The sequence below is a fragment of the Podarcis erhardii genome (genome assembly GCF_964252035.2).
Source record: "Podarcis erhardii genome assembly, chromosome: 6".
NCBI classification, from domain to species: domain Eukaryota; kingdom Metazoa; phylum Chordata; class Lepidosauria; order Squamata; family Lacertidae; genus Podarcis; species Podarcis erhardii.
Window position 1 is genome coordinate 45,819,943 of NC_138510.1, and position 27,259 is coordinate 45,847,201.

The window sequence follows — 27,259 nt, forward strand, 5'->3', positions numbered from 1 at the left end:
TAGATATAATGGGCAAAGGAAGCTTTTTCCTGAACACATTGCATTCCTAGTGTTCAGTTCAGCTGCAGGGCTATCCCTGGTACATAACTAGAGTTAGGTGCCTGTTATCTGAATGCATTTCTTTACATATTCAGCCCCTGCCACTGAGCTGCTCTGAACAGTCTGGTGGCCTGTATGCATTCCACAACCTGTGGCAGATGCTTTTGGTGGTCTCTTCCACCCCAGGAAGTTTGATGTGTCTTTAAGTACATGGCCCTGTTGAAATAGTCATTTGATTCTGATGCAAGAAGAAACACCAACCTCAGCTGCTTGGTTGCCTTAACCAAGTCCCCATCCTCTTTTCTTTGAGTCCTCCATGCCCAGTGGGGGCATTTCAGATTGACAAGAGCATTTTCCTTACAACTTGACTGGATTGATGCTGCCACTGATAGCTGCCACTTCTCTGCTAACCTAAAGGGTAAGTGTGAACATTTTTAACTGATAGATGTCAGAAGCAAGCCTCTCCACTCTTTCAAAAACCCAATGCTATATCTCTGTCTGAAGTAATGTGTATGTATGTGTTGTTCTAAGCGAGCTATGATTTTTAAGATTTTCCTTTTGGCATCCCCTTACATGAACAGTCCATTCTTTGTCACCAGATGCCAGTAGGCTGAATGTGTACAATTTCCCCCTTCCTTGCAATCTAAGGGATCTTCAGCAACCTGAGAAAATACATAAGTTGTCCTGCAACTACTGTTTTGCTGATGCAACATAACTATGCCTTTGACAATGTTCCCCAGGGTTAGTCATCCCTGTATTTGATCTGCAACAGCCATTCTACACATAAAACCATTGCTTGACGTTAAAGCCATCAAGCGCCACATGTTTGTGTGTGGACTCTCTTGCTGTGCTTGTCCACCTGGCAACTTACTGCATTTCTGGCTCGGTGCATGAACTCAAAACTAGAAGTGTCAGAAGCCATACCAGTGCTGGGGGCGGTGGCTGCGGGGGGAAGGAATAAATTGTTTCACAAGAGATTTTTCTGCCATTTTCTGCTGTGCTAGGTGCACTGACTTCAACATTTCTACAGTGCACTGTATAGATTACTGGGGTTCACGGTAGGAGCTCTGAGCTTGGGAGGGTCAAATGTGCTGCATCTAAAGCAAAGCCGTGTAGTTTAGTGTAGCATAGATCTTATAAATAACTGGCATGTAACTATGATGACTGGTTGTTGGCATCCGTCTGTCTCGAGAGATAGTGGAGTGTACTGGGGGGAAGGGTTTGAAGTCAAACCACTGTGTTAGTAGCACTGAAGTGACCTTCCTGGGGCACAAAACAGGGCAGTGTGTATGGAGATATTGGGCTGCCCAGACAAAAAGAACCCCCTCTTGGCCCCACTAATGTGGTCCAAAGGAAAGCAGAGCAATACGTTTGCCACCAGCTTGCCTGCAGGAGTTGCTGGAAGGGGCCATCCAACCTTCTTAGGAACTCCACTCTGGATTTGTGTAGGGTTATCTCTCAAAGATGTCTTGCAAGGCAGCAAATGTTTAGGATCAGAGTTTTCCTTCTCCTAGATGGGCTACTTTCCCAAGTTGACGAGCCCCATCTGCCCCTCACTTCCCTCTACAGCATATGCAAGAAACTGCCTTCTTGCCCCCACAACTGGTCTCGTCCATTCAATCTGCTGGAGCTTGTCTTCGCATGCAGGGGAAGTCCCTAACTCACTGAGGGTCTAAGACCCATCTGTTACCCTCACCAGGTTTAACTGACCAGTCAAAGCCGTTCCTGGAATGTGGCTCCTGACAGCACCTAGGAGCCACAGGTGAAGGCTAAGTGCAGAATGGGGACCAAAGGTGGACTAACTACCCCAGAAGGAGCACAATGTACTACTCCTCCCCTAACACCCCACACACTCCTCAACCTATTAACAGTTCTAATAATTCACTGAAGTAGTTTTAGGTACATGTGAAACAGAATTCAGCAGCCGTGACTTAAAGCTAATTTGGTGATGATTGGTGGCTGAGACATAGCTACAGAAGGCCATTCTGCATCTTTCATTCTTATCCCCCTCACCGCAAACCAGTAGCCTCTTCAAGCTGCTCCCCTCAGTTCCCCTGCCCCAGGGCCAAAGGCAAATTGACATTATGTTGGTTTGTCCCCCCCCTCCGCTTTGTGGTTATGCTTGGTTAGTGAAACACAAATGACACCTCACCTGCCAAATCCCTTCACAGCTACTTCTCAAAGATGCAGGGTTCCTTGCTGGGCAAGCAACTTCCCAGGAGAGGGAAGAGGGATTTATAAGCAGGGGCTTCTCACCATTTTGAGGGGAACATCAAGCTCTGCTGCTCAGCTGGGACATGCTCAGGTTTGAGTTCTGCTGGTAGCCAGACCACTCCCTGCGCTGTTCCCATCTGAGCAGTGGGAATCAATAGAGTTGCAGGTGGAGCGAGGGCAGCCTGACCCTGGGACATGAAGACCTGTTCGCAAAGGAATAGGAACATCAAAGCCAGCTCAGAATAGGGGGTGCCATTTCCCATGCATCTCTGCAGTGTCTCCAGGTAAACAGTTGCATGGATATTGGTTTTCCACTTATGCTTCTGTCCAATCTAAATGTGGATGGAAGAACTGACAACCTGATCTTTCCTCTTAACATCTAGTGACAATTTGTTGAAAATGGCTAATTTAGGAAATTTCCTTGGAGGGAGAGTGGTTGATGAACTGAGGATTAAGGATGAAGTGCTGGGGAGAGATAAAGGTGAGAATATATGAAAGGGTGCTCCCAGAAACTTTTGACTGCAACATCACTCTTTGATTTATTAACAATAGAAAAAGATGTTTACTTCTTTCCAGGTAAGAACTCCATTTACTTTGTAGGCTTTATGTTGAGAATAAATTTGACTCACTGCCAGTAAAAGCTTTTGTGGCACCAGAACATTTCTCTCTTTTTCTCATTGGTGGGGAATTTTGGAGATCAGAGCTTAAATCCATGATCAGCCATGGTTACACTGAGTAGTTTTTTCTCAACCATGTTGTTCATCTGTAAAGTGGGCATTTTAATAAGGACTCCTCAATAAAGCATATTAGCAAAGAGAAGTCTGACAGAAGCATTCTGCATATTAAAAGCTCCTTTAAGAGGGAACATAACTGTGAGTAAGAGAGGACACAACTGGGTCAGAGAATAATCTTGTTTGTTACCCCATTCAGAGCTATTCGAAGACAAAGTTGGAATTTGTATCAATACAATGTGGTTCTTCCTTATATTAGCACTGTACAGCACCATTTGCTATCAAGGTGTCCTTATGTAATTTTGAGCATGAAGTATAATGTGCAACATAAAACACTGATAAACTGCAATACGGTATAGTACAGTGAGACATTGCAATATGGTTTAGTGTAGTTCACACTGCATTGGTACTAGAATCAATATCAGGGTAAGCAGCTGTCTGTTGCTGTCAAAATGAATGTGGCAAACATGTAGCAACTGCAGTTTGCACAGGTAGGATGCTGTGCACAATGATCAACATCTTCTGTGGCAGCGCTGTGGTGATCCATCCATTAGTTTACGGAGCTGAAGAGACATTAAATCTAGATTTTTTAAAAACAAACACAACCATTTGATTCTTTGGTGAAGTATGAATAAGAATTCAGAATCCAAGGTGCTCCAGCCTCTATCTTCTCTGTTTCCCATCTGCAAAATGGGGGCAATACTGCCACCTATCCTTAAAAGGTGAATGTTGAGAGAAAGTAGTGCAGTACAGTGGTACCTCGGGTTACATACGCTTCAGGTTACAGACGCTTCAGGTTACAGATTCTGCTAACCCAGAAATAGTACCTCGGGTTAAGAACTTTGCTTCAGGATGAGAACAGAAATTGTGCTCTGGCGGTGCGTGGCAGCAGGAGGCTCCATTAGCTAAAGTGGTGCTTCAGGTTAAGAACAGTTTCAGGTTAAGAACGGACCTCCGGAAAGAATTAAGTACATAACCAGATATACCACTGTATATATTATTAGTGGGAGGGATTATCTCCATTGCTAAGCTTCCACAAGCTTATAGAATTCATTCTTGAAAGTTCTTTCAGGACACTAGGCCAAGGGTGGTTAACCTGTGGCTGCTGAACTAATTTCCCATTGTCCCTGACCATTGGTCATGTTGGCTATGGCTGATGGGAGTTGTAGTTCAGCAACATCTGGAGGGCCATGGGTTAACCACTCTTGTGCTAGGCCAACAAAAGTATTGCATCTACCTAATTAACAAGTCCACTTACATGGTAGATAAATGACTGCTGTGAAGTATAGGTTGCCTTGCCATCTGGAGAAGCAAGTCAGATGTGAATGGCTTTCTATGTGACCCATGGAGGAGTGCTGTTCCAGTCAGGCAGCAGACCTAGACCCCCAGGTTACAGATAGAACTCACTGAGCTTTCTCTGCAAAGGTGTGGATCAGAACCGGGGACAGTTCTCAAGGGCATCTGTGGCTCTGCTCTTGAAATATTGGGGTGGGTGGGGCTGACTGAATTAAGCATCTACATGGTGTCAGACAAAATTGTGAGAAATTCTGATCTGTGGTGGGTTGGTGGGTGCCATTCACAGTGACAATGAAATGAAGCTTCCTTGCAGTGCAACATTTGGGTTGTGAGTTGAAGTTTTCAGACTCTTAAAAGTGCACACGGTGGGAAATTATCAGAATCGAAGGGGAAATTATGAACCGTTCTACTCACATCTCAGCACTGAATAATGTTGGCCTAGAAAATATTGAACTTGATAAAACAGTGGGAATATAATGAGATACAAAAATATCTGTGTGTTCCTAAATCTTTACACACCATGGACATGAAGTAAAAAAATAGTAGAATTTTATTTTGGGAAGCTTTGCATTTGAAACCACCTGGCAACCAAAACCATGTTCTCCTTTTTGATTCTGAGCCTGAGCTGAACCCACTCCTAAGAGGGTAAGCATGAGTCTTTTAAATTGACTGCCGAGTTAAGGGCAACCCACACCATCCTGACAATCCCAAACACTCGCTCTGGAAATCTAGTCCCATTAAAATGTCCTTGCAGAAATATGGACTTTGCAGAGATGATAACCAGGCATTTTGACAGCCTCGGCTGGCTATCTCCATTTCCCAGTTTCTTAACTTCACTTGGCTCTAAAGTAGCAAAGTATTTTTCATGACCAATTTGATAAGCCAATAAAAGGCATCTAATTGACTTCTCCTCCCCACCAGCTGGCTGGCAGGCAAAGCAAACAGGGCTTTAGTTATTCTGCACCCAACCTTCTGAACTTTGATAACTTTTGTCTCCAAGTGCTTGGAACCCAGGTGGTACTTCTACTTGGTTTGTTTTTCCTGTTGTGTAGTACCTAATGCCATAAGTGTTGGAAGGTGCCCAGAGACCAAATCTGTCAGCTCCTTTCATCATATTAGAGTGAGTTAGTAGGCATTCTTGACGATACTAATTCCAAGCACGGGCAGTGGGAACAGCCACACTCATTCTGATGTTCTGATCAATGGGTAGGTCTTAAGATATTAGGCCTGGTGGGAGGTAGAATCTGTATACTGCTGGAAGCAGCTGACAAAACGCTCTGGGGAAGGAAATGTAATAAAATATTGAGCTGGGAGTTTTGCCAAGTTGATGATTGACAGGGCTGCTATCTTGATCTGTCTATTGATCTAGATATGTTGTATACCTGAATGCAATTGAATTTGAGAACTGGTGTGTGCTGCATACAGAGGTACACATATACACGATTGTATATTCCCTCCTTAAAATGAAATTATCTCTTTGTAGGGAAAAATTATCACATGAAGAACCCCTCAGAGTTCTGCAATCTGTGTGAAGACCAACCACCATTGGAAACCATAGTAAAGGTCTAGACTGTAATCTCAACTCCATATTTGGATTGGTGAACATCAGTGTCAGGCAATGTGGCACCTTTCAGATGTCATGCACTACAACTCCCATCATCTCTAACCACTGACCATGGTGGCTGGGGCTGATGGGAGTTGTAGTCCAACAATATCTGGAGGGTGCCAACACATTGACTTTCTCTTTCCTAGCTGTGCATAAAGTCAGAATCAAATTCTTGATTCCAGAGTCAATTTTTTTAAGATCTCAGGGTGGGCTACAACAATTAAATACAATGTTAAAACAATTTAAAACAACTTATACTCCTAAAACTACCCATGCTTAGGTGTCAAATCCCAGTGTTTGAATATTTTAAAGTTTGAATAGTTTTTAGCTCTTGCTGCGACTTTCATTTATATTTTTGAATTTGCATTTGCTTTCTTATTCTGTCTTTATTTTTGAATGAGCTGCCCTGGAAGCACAGCTGCACGGCAGAGTCTTAATTTTAAAAATAAAATAAAAATAGTCATATGATCCTTTTCCTGGCTAGTTCCACTTCTCTGTTTCTCTCACATTGTAAAGACCACACACAGGCTTGCAGTCTGGATTAATTTTATTTACAGAGTCAGTATGTCACCTAAAGCAGTGTTCTCTAGGCTGCTTACAGAAATAGAAGAAAAAAATAAAATACAATAAAAGCAAATCAGTGAAACAACAAAAAGCAGTATTAAAAAAAATGAGCAGCAGCAAGTTCGACATCACTAAAGTGTGACAGATAACAAGTGGGTGGAACAGTTCCCAGCTTTAGTTTAAATTAAGGTAAGAAAATTCAGGCAACGTTACCAGGTTTTGTGTCACCAAAAGACTGAAAATACAGATGTAGCACTCATATATGCTATCTGAGCTTCTCTCTCCTCTGCTATAAAGAGTGCTATCAATTTGCATATGTTTACTAAGAGCTCTGCTGTGGAATTCATCCTAAATCAACCTATTTGCCTGCAGAATTAAGTTTAATTAATAGGATCATTGTCGAGAGCAGGCTTTATTCTCTGCTCTCAGCATAGGTGAACCAAGCTCTGTTGAGGTCAGCAGCAAAAAAGAACAGTTAGCCAAAGCTGGGATCCATGATGACATTAGAAAATGTTGTCCAGACCTAAACGTGAATGGTTACTGAAAGTAAGATAGATTTAGACGCCAGACAAACAGAATTCAGAAGGAGATGCATAGACTGCTGAAGGGGAATCCCAGGGCTCCAGGAGGGTCTTTGTGACCAGTGGTAGGTGGGGTGGTTATTTACCTTTCTGAACAAGTCCAGAACCATAGTATTTTTAGACCTTCCTTTCTTCCATATAAGCAGGTAGTGCTGGTAGCCAGGACTCCATATTACCAACAATCTCTGCTGAGCCCTTTTGGGTGAGGAGAGGCTTTGGTGCACTTATCTATGCCTTCCAACCTTTTTAATGGTCTAGTGCTTGATCTGGTGCTGCCCTTGAAGAGAATATGGAAGTCTGAGTGGTGACATTAACCAACCTTTTCAGAAGGTAAAATTAAAATTATTTGGTTTTCCAAAACCAGTTCATGTGCTTCTTCGTCAAACGTAGACTTACCAAACTAAATGTTGCCCAATAACAAAAATAATAGCGTATTTGAATTCCTCACACTGAAAAACATATTTTTAAAACCCCTGACTGAAGAAATTTGCAAAAATTAAGTTTCATCTCCTAAAATGACATGCCCTATGGGGTGGGGAGGTATATGGGTGCAATAGTCCACATTTAGCAATAGATTAAGACAGCCCACCCTTGAGCCTTCAAGTTTTGTTGATTCTGACCTGACTCACTCCCTGTGCCATTTCAAATCTGTCGCAGGTCTTAAGGTGTGGCTCTGCCTTGCCAGATGCCTGAGGGCCCAACTGCAAGTTATGCAAATAATGTGACTGTTGTGTGGTTGTTTTTGACTTGTGAAATAGGTGTTGCAAAAGAGGCCACCAGGATTGGGACCAAACTTCTCAGGGAAGAGGGGTAGCCCATTATTCCTGTGCTACAACCATCCACCTCAAAGCTGCTGTTTTTATTGACACAATATTTATTTGGTGCATTTATATCCTGCCTTTCTTCCATCACGGAAGGCAGTGTACATGTGGTTCCTGGGCAGTCTCCCATCCAGGCACTGACTCTAGCTTTACAAGTCATATGGACTACAAATGTGTCTCGTTTTGAAATCAAAGTTGTGATTCTCAGGGGTGTTGAATTCTGCAAAACCCATGTCAGTACCAAACTCCATTGTAAAATGGACATTCGCAGTCTGTCAAGCAGAGCCTGGCCACTCCAAGATTGCATTAAGCCAGGTAATTTTGGTGCAAGTTAAGCCATAGTTTCATTTCCTTTGAGATAATTTGATATACAAAATTTGGGCCAAAACCCCAAAATTGTTAATCAACATGTTAAAGGGTTTAGCTTTAGTCTCAGGCTCTCTCCAAGGTGCTGGGGCTGACAATAGGAACTAAGGGGGAAACACCCCCACCCCTGTTAATCACCCGTTATGATTAACCGCTGTTTGCTTAAGCCCCAAGCAGTTAGACTGCTTCTGCCTTTGAAAAATTAATAAGAGCACCGAGAAGAAATAAAACTCCAGTGGCTACCTGTAGCATGGAGCTGCAGATTCAAAGCCCATTGGGTCCTTCTGAAATATTTGAAATGAATTATAATGATGTAGGAATCGTGGGCTCAAGTGTGTAGAAAAGTGAGGTGATAGAGGGGAAATGTTTGAGAAGAGAAATAATAGAAATATGAAACAGAGACCAATCACTGAACATTTAATGAGCTTTGGGGACAAAATTAAGGAGAGTGATGTTTTTTAATCACTAGAGAAGGTTCACTGGTGGAAAAAAGAGTGTGAAATTGCAGTGTGGATGTATATAATGTGCCTACAGAAGCAAGGAGCTCAGAGTCCTAGTCAGAGTCATGGAAAGGAAGAACTTTGTAACTGGTCAAAAGCTGTGGATTTGATGTTTTAATTAAGGGATGGAAAGAGGGTTGTGAGAGAGAAAAAACTACGGTAGCTTTCCTTTCCTTTCTTTGGACAGTTGCTATTTCCCTGGCTTGCTGTTGCAGTGAATCCATTTCTTTTTTAGAGCAGCTTCTCCATGTAAACAGTTCCCCACCTATCCCATAAACATAAAGGCAGCAGGCAGCCTCTGTGCCAAAGCCAGAGAAAGCCAAACAAAGGTCCCCACCCTTAAAGTACAGCACGTTTTGTCAGAAGATCACTCAGGCCTTTTGCTTTCACAGTCTAGGCAGCCTTCGTCAACCTGTGCCCACCAGCAGTGCTAGATATGGCCCATGGGAGTTGTAGTCCACAACATCAGTCATGGCCTGCTGGTTCCTAGAAGTCAAGTCTGAAATGTTTGATGGTGCCTCTTCGGGACCTTGGTGTGTTTTGCCTCTGGTCTGGCAAGCTGTGGAGCACAACCATGAAGCAGGGAAGTGTGGGTAGAACAGACAGGAGTGCAGTTCCAGCTCTGTGCTGCAACCAAGCCAGCAGGCCCTACTATCCAGGGATGCCATAAGCTACCAGCTACTTGTGATATTCACAGGCGTCGTAAGTTGGCTACCATTAATTTAAAGCAGTCTTCACCAACCTGGTGCCCTCCGGACATTGTTGGACCACAACTCCCATCAGTGTGCTGGCTGGGGCTGATGGGAGTTGTAGTCCAGTAACATATGGAAAGCAGCAGGTTGGTGAAGACTTCTTTAGAGCAGGGTTGGGAGGGGGGACTTTTACAGGCCAAGGGCCACATTATCAGTGGAGAATAATTATCAGAGTTCAAGGGCCCATTCCAGCCAGACGAAAGCACATAAGGAAGGTGTGAAGCAGGCCCAGTGAAGAGTGTGGCCTGAGGAGAGACCCATGGGTCAGCTTGAGAAGTCTGGAGGGGGGTGCATTTGGACCCTGGGCACAGGGCACCCCACCCCTGCTGTAGAGAATGAGGTTCATCCCTTCTACCTGACAAGAAATGAGGTTTCAGTGATCTGAAATATAAATGTTGCTGTTCCACTAGCCCCATCCATCCCCACCTTAGTTACTTAATAGGCTGTCTGGGGAAGGATACTTATAGCTAAGGCAGGTGGAACACGGCAGAAGCAAACTACATCTGGCATAAGAAGCCAGGCACAAGCCCTGCAGATTAGATGGCAATTGGGATGTGCTACCAAGAGTGGGGTGTGCAGTTGGGAAAGTAATTCTGCAACACCCAGCATAAAACCTAGTAACTTTTACATGTAGGATATAAACATCTTGTCTGTGTCAGTGTGCACTGCTTGAAATGCTGATGGGAAGGTGGTGGCGTTTGGTCCCATGTTTTCCCGACCAGGACATGGAGAGCCTGAGCATGCAGGTGACAGGGAGAGGCCAACAGGCAGCTGCAGCTCTGCTGACGTCAAGCCATCAAAATGCCTGGCATGCTATCTACTTCATTATCTCCTTTGCTTGTGGTCTAGGCAGGAGTATGATCTAATCCCACTTCCAAGCAACCTCCCACCGTCATAATTCGGCAGAGGGCTTCCAATAAAGGGCCTTGCAAGCTGTTACCAGATTCTCTTTTGTGTCGGAAGCCACATGGGGGCTGGATTTAGGGCTGATTTCTCGGGGCCTTAATTTAATCCAGAGCAAATAAACTAGAGGTTTGGAGCTGGGCAACATCTCTCTGGGTAACCTAGAGGCATAAGCACTCTTTGGGGATTCCTAGTATTAGAAGCATTATTCCCACCTGCTCCCCAAAAGCAGTTTTCTGAACAGCTGGCGTTGTCCTTGACCTGTGGAGAGCCAGACTTCATGGTATTTAACAGGAAAAGATCCATGGCCTTTGCGGGATAAAATAATTACATGGTTGAAGGGGCAAACAGTCAGTCCATCAGCTCCAAATCTGTGTGGTAAAATATGACCCTACCTATATCATATTTTGCCTTATGCAACCTGCATAATCTATCCACAGATCAACCCACAGAATGCAGTCTGTTTGAAAACCTATCTCATCTGAGTAAATTCTATAGGAATATCTTTCCTGGCTTAGATACAGCCATTTATTCAGTCTTGTGTTCAGCCTCTGATAGAGACTATAGGCAGGATCCACCTAACCGGTCCCATCAATGGAAGCCCTGCACAACGACTTCCACTTGTGCAGTGGGGCTTCCCCTGCTCTTCTCCCTCTGTGTGCCCCCACACCTCAGAAAATAGCTGTGGGGGAAGGGGATCAGGAAGATCCCCAAAACAGCACACGGGGAGGAGAAGAGGTGTTATTCTGCCTGGCAAGCTGGAGTGCTTACAGAAGATGAGATGATTGGAGTGTGATGTACTTAGTCCCTTGAGTCCCTTATTAGTCTTCTGGTAATGATGAGGATGTTTATTTGTTGCAACTTACCTAATAATAAAAAAAAGGGACGCAGGTGGCGCTGTGGGTTAAACCACAGAGCCTAGAACTTGCCGATCAGAAGGTTGGCGGTTCGAATCCCTGCGACGGGGTGAGCTCCCGTTGCTTGGTCCCTGCTCCTGCCAACCTAGCAGTTCGAAAGCACGTCAAAGTGCAAGTAGATAAATAGGTACCGCTCTGGTGGGAAGGTAAACGGCCTTTCCGTGTGCTGCTCTGGTTCGCCAGAAGTGGCTTAGTCATGCTGGCGACATGACTCGGAAGCTGTATGCCGGCTCCCTCGGCCAATAAAGCGAGATGAGCGCTGCAACCCCAGAGTCGGTCACGACTGGACCTAATGGTCAGGGGTCCCTTTACCTTTACCTTTACCTAATAAAAAATGGAAACCACAAAGAACCAACAATAACAACAACAACAACTATAAAGCAAGACCTAAAGTGATGGCCACAAACTTGGAAGGCTGTAAAAGAGGATTTGACAAACTCATGGTAGATAAAGCTATCAATGGCTACTAACCACAATAGCTATGTTCTCCCTCTGCTGTCAGAGGCAGTGTGCTTCTGAGTGCCAGGTGGGGAGAATCACAGGTGGAAAAGTTGCTGTTGCACTCAGGTATGTGGCCTTCCTATAGGCATATGCAGAAAGTGCTGCTGTGCTCATGTCCTGTGTTTGGGCTTCCCAGAGGCATCTGGCTGGCCACTGTGAGAACAGGATCCTGCACTGGATTGGCCTTTGACCTGATCTAGCAGGGCTCTTCTTAAGAGCTGCTGTCCCTTTCCCTACTGTCTATGGGACAGCAAATATTCACTTTCTTTTCCTATCTATGCCACATGTTACTGTTGTCGTTAACATGGGATAGAAAGTAGAGGCAAAACCTAAGGCTGAATCCAGCCACTGTTTTACACTGGTGATATTATAGACCATTTTTAGCACAAGCTGCCTTGCTCTGTTTTGTAAATGAATGTTCCCTTTGTTTGAGTACATAGGAAGCTGCCTTTTATCAGGTCCGACTATTTGTCCTCTTGCCTAGTATTTTCTGTTCTGACTGGCAGCAGATGTCCAGGATCTCAGCAAAGGTTTTCCACACAACCTGCTCCTTGTCTTTAAACTGAAGTTGTCTTTTAACTGAAGAACCTGCATGCAAAAGCAAGTCCTCTATCACTGAACTATGGTCCCTTGCCTAAATGGTTTTCAGTGAATGAGGATGTGCCCTAAAAAATACCCAACACTCTCCTGGGCTGCACATGGCAAGAGCAGGTCAGCAGTAGTCAGCAAACCTTTCTTTTGTGGGACTTGGTTGTTACTAATCTTCTCCCTGAGGAACCTCAAACAAGTTCTGATGAACCCCAAGGACTCCAGAATACAGTTTGAAAACATATGCAAAATACCATCCCAATCTCTGAGCGGTGCAAGATTCCAGGGATTCCAGGCACTTACTCAGGGTTCATGTTTCCTTTTGGGAATGAGGCACAGTGGAGACTGTGGTGTCTTTATGATTTATGGTTTATTGACACATATATACATCCTGAGTCTATGATGGAGAAGTTCTGTGATAGAGTCTATGATGGATGCCCCTCTGAACAGCAGTGAAGTGCCATTCAGATGTTGCTGGACTCCCATCAGTTCCAGCCTGCGTATCTTATGATAATGGTAGTTATAATCAAACATCTGGAGACTGGGGAAGGCTGATCTAGAATTAAACACCAATTCCAGTCTCCACCTATCTCCCCTCTTAGTGTTATCTGAAGCAGGTCCCTATTGCATGGCAGGGGCATGACAACATGTATGAATATTAGCTGTGCACAAGTGACAGATCCCTTTAGATCCTGTTCCCTCCCCACTGAGATCTGGTGTCAGATTTTGCATGCGCTCTGGGAACCAGAGGCCCAACTCATTTGCTCACATATCATGTTCTGCAGCACAGGCTCTTGCTGTCCCTGGGATCTCAATGTCCCAAATTTATGCTGCTGCTTTTCCCTTTTTCCTGTTTCTGTCCTCTGTTGGCTTCTCCTGCCTGTGGAACTGCCAACAAGAACCAGGACATTCTGGGACTTAAGAGAGCATGTTGCATAAAGAGGCACAGCCTCTCTCTTCTAGAATTTCCTGTACAGGCACAAATTCTCTCCCCCTCACCCCAATTGTTGTTTTCCAACACTGATTCAGATCAACTCCAACAAATCTCACAAGATCCCGTGTGATCCCATATAGATTCAGGGAAATTAGAAGAAGCATCTTCAAGCATGATCTTTATCAATACTATAATGAATAGAACAGAACAGAATAGAATAGAATAGAATAGAATAAGGCTAGGCTTCCTTGAACCTTCATATCTGGGTGAAGTTCCAATTTCCCCTGCCTAGGCTCACATCAGCTTAATTAGGAACATTAAAATTTATGCCAGTATCTTTCATGAACATTTGGTTGAAAGCATAGTCTTATTTTAAGACTGTCCTCCACTTTCTTGCCTATTTGCAGGATAAAGCACTAAAAATACAGAAAGAGAGAGAGAGAGAGAGAGAGCGCGAGCGAGCGCGAGCGCTGGTGGGTTCAGCCACATTTGTGAGCAATTGTACATGTTCTCATGTGAATGCAGCAGAGACATCCATTTTGTCAAAACTTGTGTCAGTGGGTGATATAATTTGGGGGGATGGGTATGTGAGGAATGAGCCCAGTGATGCTGTATGGTCTGAAGGCATGTGAGGCTGCAGAAGCACAGCAGATTTGAGTCTGGCCAGTGCCTGTATGGGTGATTGTTCCTTGGGTTCCATGATGGAAGAAAGGTGGGATAGAAATGGAAGGGGGAAATTAAATAAGAGTAAACATTTTGGGTGCATTAATGAAGTTTGCAGGATCATAGTTGCTGGAAGTGGTGCCAGTAGAAATATTACTTTTCATAATTTTAGAAGTCACAAATATGCCTTCTCAAATATTGAGGGCTGGGGGTGGCGGTGGTGGAATATAGGTTGGTGGTAACTGAGCGTGCAGTTTGCATGCAAATGGGTCCAGGTTCAATTCCTGGTGTGTCTAGTTAAAACATTCAGGTAGCAAGTAATGAGGAAAGAAAGAACTACCTGAAACCCTGGAGAGCTCCTACCAACCAGAGTAGTAATACTGGGCTAAATGTAGTATAAATGGTATAAGGCAGCTTCCTATGTGGCTAAATATATTGTCAGCAGTTTGTATTTTCACCGGGAGCTCTCCAAAGGTCACAGTCTTCTATCTTAATGGAAGCCTTTGAATTGAACAATCCCTTGAGCATCTGTGCCTGATTTGTCAGCGCTGTGTTTGAATTACCTGCCCATTAGAAATTACACTGTGCCAGCAAGTCTGAGTTGAAACCAACTTGTACTGCCTGTGCAAGGAAGGAACGGAGTGCTTGCTTTGCTTAGGTTAAGTTGTTCTTTTATTTGCTTTTTCTGCAAAAAGAGCCAAACTTTCACAGATCTATGACAGAGATACGGCTTTTGAAATGTCAGCCTTTTACATTGTACTTTGATTAGTACAAACAACGCTGCAGTTTTTTAAAAAAATGATCAAATGCTAAAGTTTTCTTGAAATCTTTTTTTTCTTTTCTTTAACTATGGGTATTAATTTCAGCTATGATTATAATTTTCCAATTATAACATGCCATGTAAGAGATAGGATTTAATAGTGATCAAAGGAGGTCAGCAACTCATGCGGTTATTTATTATTTTTATTTTAAAGAGCTCCACAGTTCATGTGTTTGTGTCACCGCTGGAAAACCCTTTTACCTCCCCAGTGCCCCACTTTCTAAATCTGTAACATATCTTGTTTTTAGCTGTAGCTGTGCAGATCCACATGAGTTTTTAATTTCATTTAATTATCCCTCCCAGAGATAATTAGGAAATATCTGTAGCTGTAAATTAGAGATGTTGGACCACTCTGTGTGATAAGTGGCAGGAACATGCATGCCTGGTTTGCTTTAAGAACAAATCAAACTGTAAGATGCCCTCTTCCACTTGTCTTTCACTGGCCAGTAATGGGTCTCTGGCTTGCAGCAAGTGGTGACATTTAATTATATCTTATTTACGATATAGCATTCATGTTGGGGAGCAAATATGGGTCCAGCCCTTGGGCAGAAACTTGCTAGAAACAGCAGTACGGAAATGAATTTTTTTGGCACACTGAAGTGAGCAAAGATAGTAACGTACTGTACAGAACACTTCTGCAAATAAAACCCTTACACAAAGGGCACCTTTATTTGGCTCAAAGAAGGCTACAGCAAGCTCGAGAGATTCCTTAGCTGCTGTTTTTAAATGTGAGCTGTGATTCCCAGGAACCTGAAAGGTGGTCCAAAATGCTACACCGAAATAAGTCATGGCATGAAGGCAATGAACCAGTGGCCTTCCTCATACCAATATTCCCACATCTATAATGATAAAGCCATTCATCCTTATTTTGCTGACATGAAATTGATAATAGTTTCTGGTTGGCATGTGGTGGTTGAAAATTTGTGGCTTAATAGTTTGAACTCATGTTTTACTCGTTTTTAGCAGTCCTGTGTGCTGCTAGAAATGACAGGGATTAAAAGCAGTACAGTGGTACCTCAGGTTAAGTACTTAATTCGTTCTGGAGGCCTGTTCTTAACCTGAAACTGTTCTTAACCTGAAGCACCATTTTAGCTAATGGGGCCTCCAGCTGCCGCTGCATGATTTCTGTTCTCATCCTGAAGCAAAGTTCTTAACCCGAGGTAATATTTCTGGGTTAGTGGAGTCTGTAACCTGAAGCGTATGTAACCTGAAGCGTATGTAACCCGAGGTACCACTGTATACACATTGTTGGCTTGAATACAAACAAATAAAATAAATGTATGCTACTTTTGTTAGGGTCATTGCTGTATGATTGGGTTTGGTCATTGCTGTGCTTCTTACTAGCACTGAGTCACGATTTCTGAAATGCCACATGAAAATTCTAGAGTTCTTTGACAGAGAGTATAATACAATTTGAGGATGGGGAGGGATGTGTGGCGATACCAATAAAAAGAAGAGGCCTTGTATGCTATGGACTCCAGACACATTTGGATATCCTAGCCTCAACAGCAGCCTTTTAACCACACTCTCATTTCAGAGTGATTCTTTCCCCTCCCACCTTTAAAGCCTCAGGGAACAGCCAGGCTTTCTGTTTGGTTTGTGACAGTTACCAAGGTTGCCATGGAAATTCAGAAGGCTCATCCCTTTCTCTGTTGAGGCCAGGCCTCTCTGTACCAAAGACAGATGGGTGTGATGTTTTAAAGCTCAGATTAAAATAAAAAAAGTTCATTCAGATCATGATTTCAGGGCTGAAATGTTTGTGGATAAATAATCCATCAGATGTCACCTGTCTGAACTTGTGTATAGGACAGTTCTTTGAGGGAGATTGTACCAGGCCAAATGTGGATACTGCAGTGACTGAGATTTAGGAGATCTGGGTTCCATTATCTGTGCTGCCATGCACTTTATATAAGATTCTGGTTCATTTAGCTAGTCTCAGATCTTCACCTCTAATATTTCAATGACACTTGCCTGTGCCCACCTTCATAAGCATTGTTAAGCTATGTCTAAGGCTGTGGGGGTGCCCATTCTGCTGTCTCCCCAAAACCTTGATTCTTGGAACTTAGTGCATGTTTATTTGGAAATAAATAACCTGTTTCAGGTAGGTGTGTTTAGGTTCAAAGTCAAACTCTAGGTTCTCCTATGTGCATCCACTCTGGCCTTCTGAATGTGTTCAACTTACCCGCCTGATACTTGATAAGATACCAAAACATTATTTTCTGTAGCAAGCAGGTGTTTTGTTTTTGTTTTTAAATCAAATCTACTTTTCACAGCAAGTGGAGAATCAATCAGATCTGATGGGAAAGCTCTGATGGTGTGATGCATTCGATTCATATCACCTCATCTATTCCCAGTTTGATGGAAAATGTCTTCAAAAAGCCAAACCTCCCAAGAAGTCACTGGGAGTTGTTAGGGGACCTGTGGTAGACCAGCACCGTTTGCAAACTGCAGTTCCCAGGATTCCTTGGGGGAAAGCCTTGACTATTAAAGTGGTATAAGAGTGCTTTAAATGCATTGTATGGATTTGACCCTAGTTTTTGCTCTGTACCAGAAGACATTGCAACAAACTAGAGCAAATGTGTGAGTTCACACTCAACAGCCACAATCTTTTATGAAGGTGTGTTGCCTTTACAGTGTCTTTTCTATTACATTTGTGTACATTTTGGATATCCCACTGATGTCCAATTAACTCCTGCACATAAATATCCCTCAGCCTTGATGTTATCTCTGCATGCACACATGTGTCCAGGAACTTAACACCACAAAGAAGTGCTCTTCTTTTATATACACTTCTGCTTGAGTGTGGCTGACTGGAGTGATTTTTAAAAGGAAAACAGAATGTTTCAATATCTCACTATGCTTTATGAAGGGAATAGGAGAGAAGCTACTGAGAACTGGACTGTGTGTGGTCCATACCTGTGCCCTTTAATCTTAGAAGGAAAAGCAGCATACAGTGGTACCTCGGGTTAAGTACTTAATTCGTTCCGGAGGTCCGTTCTTAACCTGAAACTGTTCTTAACCTGAAGCACCACTTTAGCTAATGGGGCATCCTGCTGCCGCCATGCCGCCGGAGTACAATTTCTGTTCTTGTCCTGAAGCAAAGTTCTTAACCTGAAGCACTATTGCAGGGTTAGCAGAGTCTGTAACCTGAAGCGTATGTAACCCGAGGTACCACTGTATCACAGGGAGCAAGCAAGTTGTTGTCTGCATAGCAATGCAAACAAATAATGATTATCAAATAATCCAAATGGGCTTTATTCTGATATCTCACCTGGGGTAGATAGGAGAATTTTCTGAAAACAATAGCTCAAAAGTAGCTGTTTGAGGACCTCCCCTGACACACTGACCTTCCATTTCATTCTGACATTAAAACTGCAGAAAGAATACCTGGCCAGAAGAAGACAGTATGAGATGCTGGTCTCTGTACCATGTGAGCATCCAGCCTTTGCTTGCAGGGCTGTCAGCTGTGCATTACACCCCAATGGCATTTTAAAATGTTAGTTTAGCCACAGTTCTAGTTGCTGGGCAATTTAAGATGTGTAAATATTCACATAAGTAGGAGTTTCCCTTCATCTGGGTGAAATAGACACCACAGTTTTGTTTTGACCCCTAAACATGTAAAGGTTCACAGAGTAACACGGGCATGCCCCAGCCCCTGTGTCAATAGCATTTTACATGATCACATCAGATTTCTCTTTTAAACACACACACACCAGTGAATAAACTATTGAGATTCTTAGAAAGTTGAGATAATTTTGATCTGTTTTAGTTCTTTAATTTTTTGTACGTTTTAAAGTAGGATTGCAATTGTTTCTTGATTTTACTGTTTTATCCTTTGTAAACTGTTTTGAGGGCTTTTTCTTCTTAATAATCAAGCAGTCTATAAAATTTATGAAACAAACAAACAAACATGCAAATTGTAAGGAAGTCTCACCATTGGAGTAGAATTGAATATATAGAATTAAGCTGGCTCTGCAACCAAGGTGCTCCTTTGAGAGGCAACGTGCAGACTAAGGATGACAAACAGGAATACAGACGCAAGTTTATCATACCAAAAAACAAAATAAAATACCAGACTGAACTTTCAAACTCCAGCACTAAATGTGGTTTGAGCCCATCTGTGATTTTTTTGGTCATGTGTTGACAAGTTCCCTTTGATGGGTTCGGCATGTTAAAGGTTTTGGTCCCTCCTCCTTTCTCACCCTCAGGAAAGTAGAAAGAGATTTGCTGTTGCTCACCATAAAGATATTATCTGATCCTGATCATGGGCAACTCTCTCTTCTGCATTTGATTATCCCTTTGCCCTTACTGACAGGATTCCTTCCCCTGCCCTCTTATTGCCAAATGACCCAGAAGAGAAGTTGCCTGGGCTCATGAAGAGCTATTTAACCTATTTTCATCTAGAGGTCTCTTTGGCCACAGAGTGACTCTTTGGTGGTTTCTTTCCTGTTAACAGGCTTAGCTCTCCTCCATTGTGCCTGATCACTGGGCAGAAATGCAGAAATTACTATCAAACCATCCCTTCTAACTGGTGTGTGGGTTTCTCTGCCCCCCTTTCCTTCCTTCTCCCTTTCTTTGATGACAGATCTGGAGACAAACCTGTGCAGAGTGATGGGCAGTGCTGACCAAGGTTTGACTGCTCTGCCGCGCAGCCGGGTCACCCTTCAAGATCCTTTGCTGTATTCTGGTCTCGACAAACTGCCTGTTGCCCAAGACCCTGACAGCCAGAGTTGGAGGTCCCTTGACAGTCCTAGCCCTCCTGCCACACCCGAGCAAACCCTACCCACCTTCTGCTTGCAGTACTTTGATATGCTCTACCCAGACGACAGCAACTGGGTTCCGAAGGGTCTGGCCGAAAGCCAGCAGCCCAGCAGCCAAGGCAGCAGGGCAGAAGTACCTAAAGAACCTGAGCAGTGCCCTATCATTGACAGTCAAGGTTTGAGCCTTACACCTGATATGGACTACCAAGCCAGTCTTCACCTGGAAGAACACTCCCTGGAGCAAGTGCAGAGTATGGTGGTGGGTGAAGTGCTCAAGGACATTGAAACAGCTTGCAAGCTTCTCAATATCGCTGCAGGTGAGTACCTAGAGCATCCTCTTCTTTTACTGCTTGGGAGGCCTAGCTAGGAAGGCCTATTAGCCCACTGAGGGGAAATATTTATGCAGCAGAGGGCAATGGTGTGGCTGCTGCTGAGTTAATTTCTATGCAATGATGCAAATTCGTAGGCAGAAGTCAATATTGCTTGCCTAACATTGGCGGGTCCCATGCTAGTCTCAGGCCACTGCTTATGTTGCCTGTGAAAGATACCATGTATGCTTATGGTGCAATGTGGCTATTGAATAGAGTTGCCACAATGGGCATGAGTCAAAACTGCATTGGGGTTGGCATGAGAATGTATTGCCTCAGTGGCAGACCTTGGGGGTCTCAAATTTCACTGGTGCCCTCCCCCTGCCTCTTGTCTTCTGGTTTACTTCATAGTTGCAGCGCCCCCTGCGGTTGCACCAGCCGCACTTCCCTAAATCTGCCTCTGCTTTCCTACCTCCTTGCTTTCAACCTCTGTAACAAGGGGGCCTGAAAGCATTCTTCATGTGATATTGTGTAGAATGGCCTATGCAGGGCCCGCTCTGTTTGATCATTGGTTTATCTCAAGCATTTAAAGCCAATTGAAATCTGTGAAAACTCTGTTGACTTCTGTAGTGCCAAATGTTGACCTTTAGCCCATGAAACAGAGTGGTTGAGAATCCCATTAATAATAATAATAATAACACCCCACCCATCTGCCTGGGCTTCCTCAGCCACTCTGGGCAGCTTCCAGCACATAAAAAGCGTCAAACATTAAAAACTTCCTAATAATGGACTGCCTTCACATGTCTTCTAAAAGTTGTGCACTTCTTTATCTCCTTGACATCGGATGTCAAATTCTAAAGACTAAGAATTTGTGATCTAAAATATTCTGTCACCCAAACCCCCCAAATTCTGCAAAATATTCAGTATCACATTTCCCATTAGATTCTGTGGTTTTTGTTTTTTTTTAAAGGGAAAGAACAGGGAATAACCCATGCTTCTGATTACAGTTAGCTGCAGAGGGGAATGGAGTTTCACTTTGTGAAGCTCTACATACTCAAAAGGCAGGGGCCAAGGGAAAAGATACTGGGCTGGCCCAACAGTTTTGTGACTCCTGAAATGGGTGCTGTCAACTGGAAAAATATGAAGCAGGATGGGGTTTGTATTCATTAACCATTTTGGATAAGCCCTTCGAGGCCTTATCAAGCCACAGGCTTATTATGCAGCAGCCTGCCTTCCTTTCCCTTTCCCTTGATTCGTCAGTGTCCCCTCCCTCCGTATGAGAAGGATCAGAGAAGTCTCTGGGAATGGATGTGAGAATGTTTATCAGAATATTGTGCCCCATATCTGCTGAGTGTGCTATTCTAGGCACCAGTGTCTTGCTACCTTCGCCACTTGCCCTGGAATTAGCATTGTTGTTCACCCACATAGAACTCCTGAGTGACTTGCAGAAGACTTATTTGATTTTGTTTTCTGCTGTCTTGGAGCTATAAGGAAAGACTTCACAGCTGGTAGCACACATTATGACATGCATACACTATTACAACTATCAGTACTGAATATTTTTTTATTTCTACCATCCCAGTGGCTCTTGAACTGTCTAGGACTTCTGTTTCAGTGTATGCATGCACACAAAAGCTCATATCAATAACAAACTTAGTTGGTCTCTAAGGTGCTACTGGAAGGATTTTTTTATTTTGTTTCGACTACAGCAGACCAACACAGCTACCTACCTGTATCTTGAACTGTCGTTCTTTTTCTCAATTTGAATCAAAGGCGGTTTAGGAGAAAATGCATCAAAATGCAATGTTTCGTAAGAAGCAACAGGATAGATATTGATTGTGGCTAACATGTTTATGCAATTTCCCAAACCGGTAGTGGAAGCACAGTCATCTGTGTACGTAGCCTGGGTCTCTGTCTGATATAAACAAATGCTATACCATGAAAAATGGCAGCTTGGAGATCACACACTAGCATCAGAGGTATTAGCTGGAGATTTTAAAAAAACCATACAGTAAAAGTTGTAGCAGAAGGCATGGGATAAAGAACTCTCTGTCACTATGCATTGGCAAATGAGGCAATTTGAGTTTTTGTAGATTATTTTTTTTTAAGAAAAGCAGAATGATAATTTTGTTTCATTTTCTTTCAGTGTGAGACACAGAGAAAGTGTTTACATTTTATTCTCATGGTTCAATTCCTTATTATGTCATTGTCATATTAGTAGTGTCCCACGGGAAGGATTTGCTCCAAAATGTGTTAGGTCTGGAATAAATTTCATTTCAAGCTTGGGGAGTTTCCCGACACATATACCTTTGAGAGTTGTGGACAAACCAGAACATGGGGGAAGTTCTCCTCTGCTAATGCTGGTCATCTAGAATGCTTTGTGCATTTTCTTTATAGATGACTTATGCTTAAGACAATACAAACTGTTGGGTTTTTTGGGGGGAATATATCTCTTTGTTTCTCTTATAGACCCAGCAGATTGGAGTCCAGGGAATGTCCAGAAGTGGATCTTGTGGACAGAACACCAATACAGGCTCCCCCAGATTGGGAAATCATTCCAGGATCTGGGTGGGAAGGACCTGTGTGCCATGTCTGAGGAGCAGTTCCGTCAGCGATCCCCAGCATGTGGGGATGTCCTGCATGCTCATCTGGACATCTGGAAGTCAGGTATCTAGAGACTTAGCTGGAAAAAAATATATATTACAGCTAAAAAGCAGACCCCCCCCCTCTTAGCAATCTCCTATTGCTACCTGGGAAATCATTTCTGCAAACCAATGCTGCCTTTACAGGGAAAGGGAAATAATTTATGTTGATGGAACTTTTCATACCATTGGCTTATGGCCACGTTCACTGAAATTGTGCCAGCATTCAGCCTAATGGAACAGCAAGTCTTTCGGTTCAATTATTTCTCTGTTAGGCAATCAATAGTAGAAATGATGTAGGGTGGATAGGCCTGTCACACAGCAGGGAACTGGGGTTTTCCTTCCTTCCTTCCAAATCTATGAGCAAGTGCTTCCCTTGAGATCCTCAGGTGTGGGGAAACGGGGCCCATCAGAGTGCAATGGCCAGACCACTGGACCATCCTGTGACAATTGTGCTTGTTCCCCAGCTGCCTGGATGAAGGAGAAAGCTGCCCCTGGAGAGATGCATTACTGTGGTGAGCTCACCCTTTCCGCATGTAACCAAAGCAATCAGTAAATGAATGAATGAATGAATAAATGAATGAATGAATGATGTGGGGAGGAGAGTAGAAACAGCTGGGAAGCGATTGGGGTGCAGATAAAGAGGTTCAGGAAACCAAGTGGTTTTTAGCCACTATACAAATGAATTGTAGTATGCAGATGCCAGTTTGTGTTCTGCTTATTGTGTTGTTTTCTTGCTGTTGGACAAAAAGAGGAAATGTATACCTCTATTCTTTTGGGGTGATTTTTAAAATTAGAATTAAAATAGTTGTACCCCACCTTTCCACGAAAATGTCAAGGCAGCTTACAAACAGGTGACTGGAGCTGATGGGACTTGTAGGCCAAAGTATCCAGAGGGCACCAGGAAGGGAAGGCTGTTCTACAGTCTAGGTAGATGTAAGAAGAGCCTGCTGGATCAAGCCAGTGGCCCATTAGTTCAGCATCCTGTTCTCACAGTGACTGATCAGATGTCTGTGGGAAACCAGCAAGATAGATTCGAGCACAAGAGCCTTTCTGTAGTTTCAGAAGCAACTGGTATAGTGGAACCTTGGTTTTCAAACCTAATCCATTCCGGAAGTCCGTTCTACTTCCAAAACATTCAAAAATTGAGGATCAAAGGGCTGTCAGAAAGTTCACTGTGGGAAATTGAGAAATGCACCTCAGAAGTGCACATTTGGAAATGAAAGCATTCACTTCCAGATTTTCGGTGTTCTGCTTCCAAAATGTTCGGCGGCCGAGACGTTCAAAAACCGAGGTTTGACTATATTCAGAAGCATTGTTGCCTTCAACTATAGAGGCAGAGCCTAGCTATCATGGCTTGTAGCCATCAATAACCACCCCCTCTATAAATTTGTCTAATCCTATTTCAAAGCCATCCAAGTTAGTGGCCATCACTGCCTCCTGTGGGAGTAAGATTGGTTGATGGATTGATTGATGTGCCGCCCATCTAACTGGGTTACCCCAGTCACTCTGGGTGGCTTCCAACAAATTAAAACACAGTAAATCAAACATTCTCCTGCCAACCTAGCAGTTCGAAAGCATGTCAAAGTGCAAGTAGATAAATAGGTACTGCTCTGGCGGGAAGGTAAACGGTGTTTCCGTGCACTGCTCTGGTTCGCCAGAAGTGGCTTAGTCATGCTGGCCACATGACCCGGAAGCTGTACACTGGCTCCCTTGGCCAATAAAGCGGGATCAGCGCCACCACCCCAGAGTCAGCCATGACTGGACCTAATGGTCAGGGGTCCCTTTACCTTTACCTTTAAATCAAACATTAAAAACTTCCCTATACAGGGCTGCTTTTAGATGTCTTCTAAAAGTCAAATAGTTTTACTATGCACTGTGTGAATAAGTACTTTTAAACATCTGTCCTGAATCTTCCAACAATGCAACAACAGAGAAGGCTCTGCTTCTCTAACATCTCGGCTAAATGTAGCTGAGATGTTAGTGGGATGGAAAGCAGAGCCTTTACTGTGGGTATTTATGGGCAGACAAGCTGATATGGAAGGAGGTGATCATTTGGACAGCTTGATTCTAAGCAATTTAGTGCTTTAAATGTATCAATCAGCATTTTGAATTCATTATGGAAACAAACAGGAAGCCAGTGTAGCTCTTGCAAAAGGAGTCGCTTGCTCCCAATCATTAGCCCCAGTCACAGGCCTAACTGCCACATTCTCTACTGGGTGAAATTGCTGGACATTTTTCAAAGGCAGCCCTGTGCAAAGTGCATTGTAGCAATCTAATCTGTCTTCTCCTGGCCATGGTAATTTATAGGAAGTGAAGAGAACTGGACAGACAGTGAGGTGGACTCATCCTGCTCTGGCCAACCCATTCACCTGTGGCAGTTTCTGAAAGAGCTTCTTCTGAAACCCCATAACTATGGACGCTTCATTCGCTGGCTTAATAAGGAAAAAGGTGAGTGTTGTTGATTCCTTCTTGAAATTTCAGTGCCACCTCCTGACTTAGGGGCATACGCCTTCATCTCCAGGTTTCATTCATGCAATCATAAACTCAGAGATATTTTTATGGTGGTAGTTCTAATGTCCAGGCATATTAAACCATTGGCATGAAAACTCTGACTTCCATTACTCATGATTCATATATGTAAGGTTACTATTGTGCCTCTCCATATCTAAGTGATATGTGACCTATTTCCATTAAGCTCTCTTGCAGTATTTGGTGCTTATGAGGTCATTGAAAACTTCTTTTTTGCTGCTGCTTATTTATTTATTTAAAAGTATTTTTTTTGAAGCCCATGCTTCAGCTAAGAGTCCTCCAGTACCACTCACAGATCACTGAAAAAGACAGCCCTGTACTCGGGCTTAGATTCTAAACAGATATGACACTAAAGAAAAATAGATTGGGAGGGAGAAAGAAATATGCAAACTCAGCTACAAGATCTTTCTCTGACCAACATCTGATGTGGCAGCTGGAGCCAAAGTTAGAGAGGTATGGGGCTGACAATAATAATATTTATTAATTAGTGATTGTTTTATATCCTGCTTACATGCTATAAGGAGCTCAAAATGGAATCCTGTCAAGCTCTTAGATTCAAGTTCTTATAATGACCAGCTGGGGCAGAAAACCTCAAGGGGGGTAGGTGCCAAAAGACGTGAGTCTCTCAACCACACCAACAGAGTTTTGCTTCCTTTACTACAGCCTGATGTTAATGGCAGTCTGTTAAACAAACTACATTTTCAATTAGACACTCTTCTGATTCAAAATATTGTCACAGTGCCTGGGAGGTGATTACGGTTAGATTGTAAATAGATTTGGGTGAAAACAAATGCTTTAATTGGCCTTGCTGCTTCTCATATTTACTTTCTAGGTATATTCAAGATCGAAGATTCTGCCCAGGTGGCTCGTTTATGGGGAATCCGGAAGAACCGGCCTGCTATGAACTATGACAAGCTGAGTCGCTCCATCCGGCAATATTATAAGAAAGGGATCATCAGGAAACCAGACATCTCCCAACGCCTGGTCTACCAGTTTGTACACCCTGTCTGAAGAACAAATTCAGAAACACTGACTACATTATGAGCTGGAGGACTTCTGGAAGCATGGTACCCCTTAACCTCTGCAATATAACAATTTTAAAATGCAGATGAAGTCAGGGGTTGGACAAGAGGCAGGAGCCCATTGGATTCGTCTGCTGAACTTCCAAATAATCCTGAGACCCCTGCTTGTTACTTGAGAACAAGGAAACAAATAAACTATTATTGTCAAAGTAAAACAGCAAAGAGAAGTAACTGCTGTGAAATGTATGAAGTATGTGTCCTTCATTTTGGGATTCACAGGTCTGAATATACAAAATTTTACCTTTCTGTACATTTATCTAAACATATTATCTATACATACCCAGCTGCATGCTTATGGGAAGTCAAGAGGAGGAGGAAGGGTAATAGTAGAGAGAGACTCGATTCTAACTAGCAGATGTTGCTTCCTTTCCAGTGAAGTCATTGGTAGAATATGGTAGGAATAAAAGCAAAGGGGGGGGGTTGTTGTTGTTGTTTTGCAACTTTGCTAAATGCAAACTAGGGAGCAAATCTCTCAAAGTCGCTCATAAATGAGTCAGATCTTGCAATAAATGCATTTGGGAAGGACCTCATAGCCTAATCATCAGTGCTGCATTGTTCCATATTCTGTCATGCTGCAGTGCAAACTTCTGAGTTGTCTGAAGGCCCCAATACCCTCTGATCTTCCTTTGCTGTCCGCTTATGAAGCAGAAAGCAAAAATTATTATGAGGCGAGGAAATTGCTATGGCAGAGGAGAGACAACAATCTGAGTGATTTGCTCATGACCCCCCCCCCCATTTTTACTAATGGCACAACAGCTTGGGATTTGATGTTGGAGATATGGAGTTTTATATTGATACAAACGAGGGGTAATCTTCAGTATGAGAGGTATGACGTAAGTTTAGAATCTGGCTGGCAATACTATATTGGATCTATGATTAAGAAGAGAGTATGAGCCTATCTCAAGGGAACAGCTCAGAAAGCCTACCCAAGTTTGGTATTAATGGACCAGCCACTTTCTCATACAGTCAGTGAATAAGAATGGTGACTGTTTAGGGTATTGTTAGGAGAAGGACAGAGTCACCCATTCTCAGTGTGTGAATGAGCCTGGCTTGAGAGGAAAGACAATAGGATCGTGTACAGTCCTTTTCTGGCAGAGCTCATGCTGACCCAAGACTAGAACACTCTGGCACCTGCATGC

The 27,259-nt window shown here is 43.3% G+C and overlaps 1 protein-coding gene across 3 annotated transcripts; it reads left to right on the forward strand.

Annotated features, from left to right (window-relative positions):
- On the forward strand, positions 1-26,658 carry SPDEF (SAM pointed domain containing ETS transcription factor). Of its 3 annotated transcripts, none has more exons than XM_081865421.1 (6): positions 1-457; positions 19,382-19,873; positions 22,334-22,531; positions 22,974-23,021; positions 24,817-24,957; positions 25,871-26,658. In XM_081865421.1, the coding sequence occupies exons 2-6, from the start codon at positions 19,408-19,410 to the stop codon at positions 26,047-26,049; spliced, it is 1,032 nt and encodes a 343-aa protein (XP_081721547.1). In that variant the 5' UTR covers positions 1-457; positions 19,382-19,407; the 3' UTR covers positions 26,050-26,658. The 3 variants fall into 3 exon arrangements, with proteins under 3 accessions (XP_081721547.1, XP_081721548.1, XP_081721546.1); XM_081865422.1 differs by lacking the exon at positions 1-457 and adding an exon at positions 2,499-2,537; XM_081865420.1 differs by lacking the exon at positions 1-457 and adding an exon at positions 2,618-2,734.
- Positions 26,659-27,259: the final 601 nt, after the last annotated feature.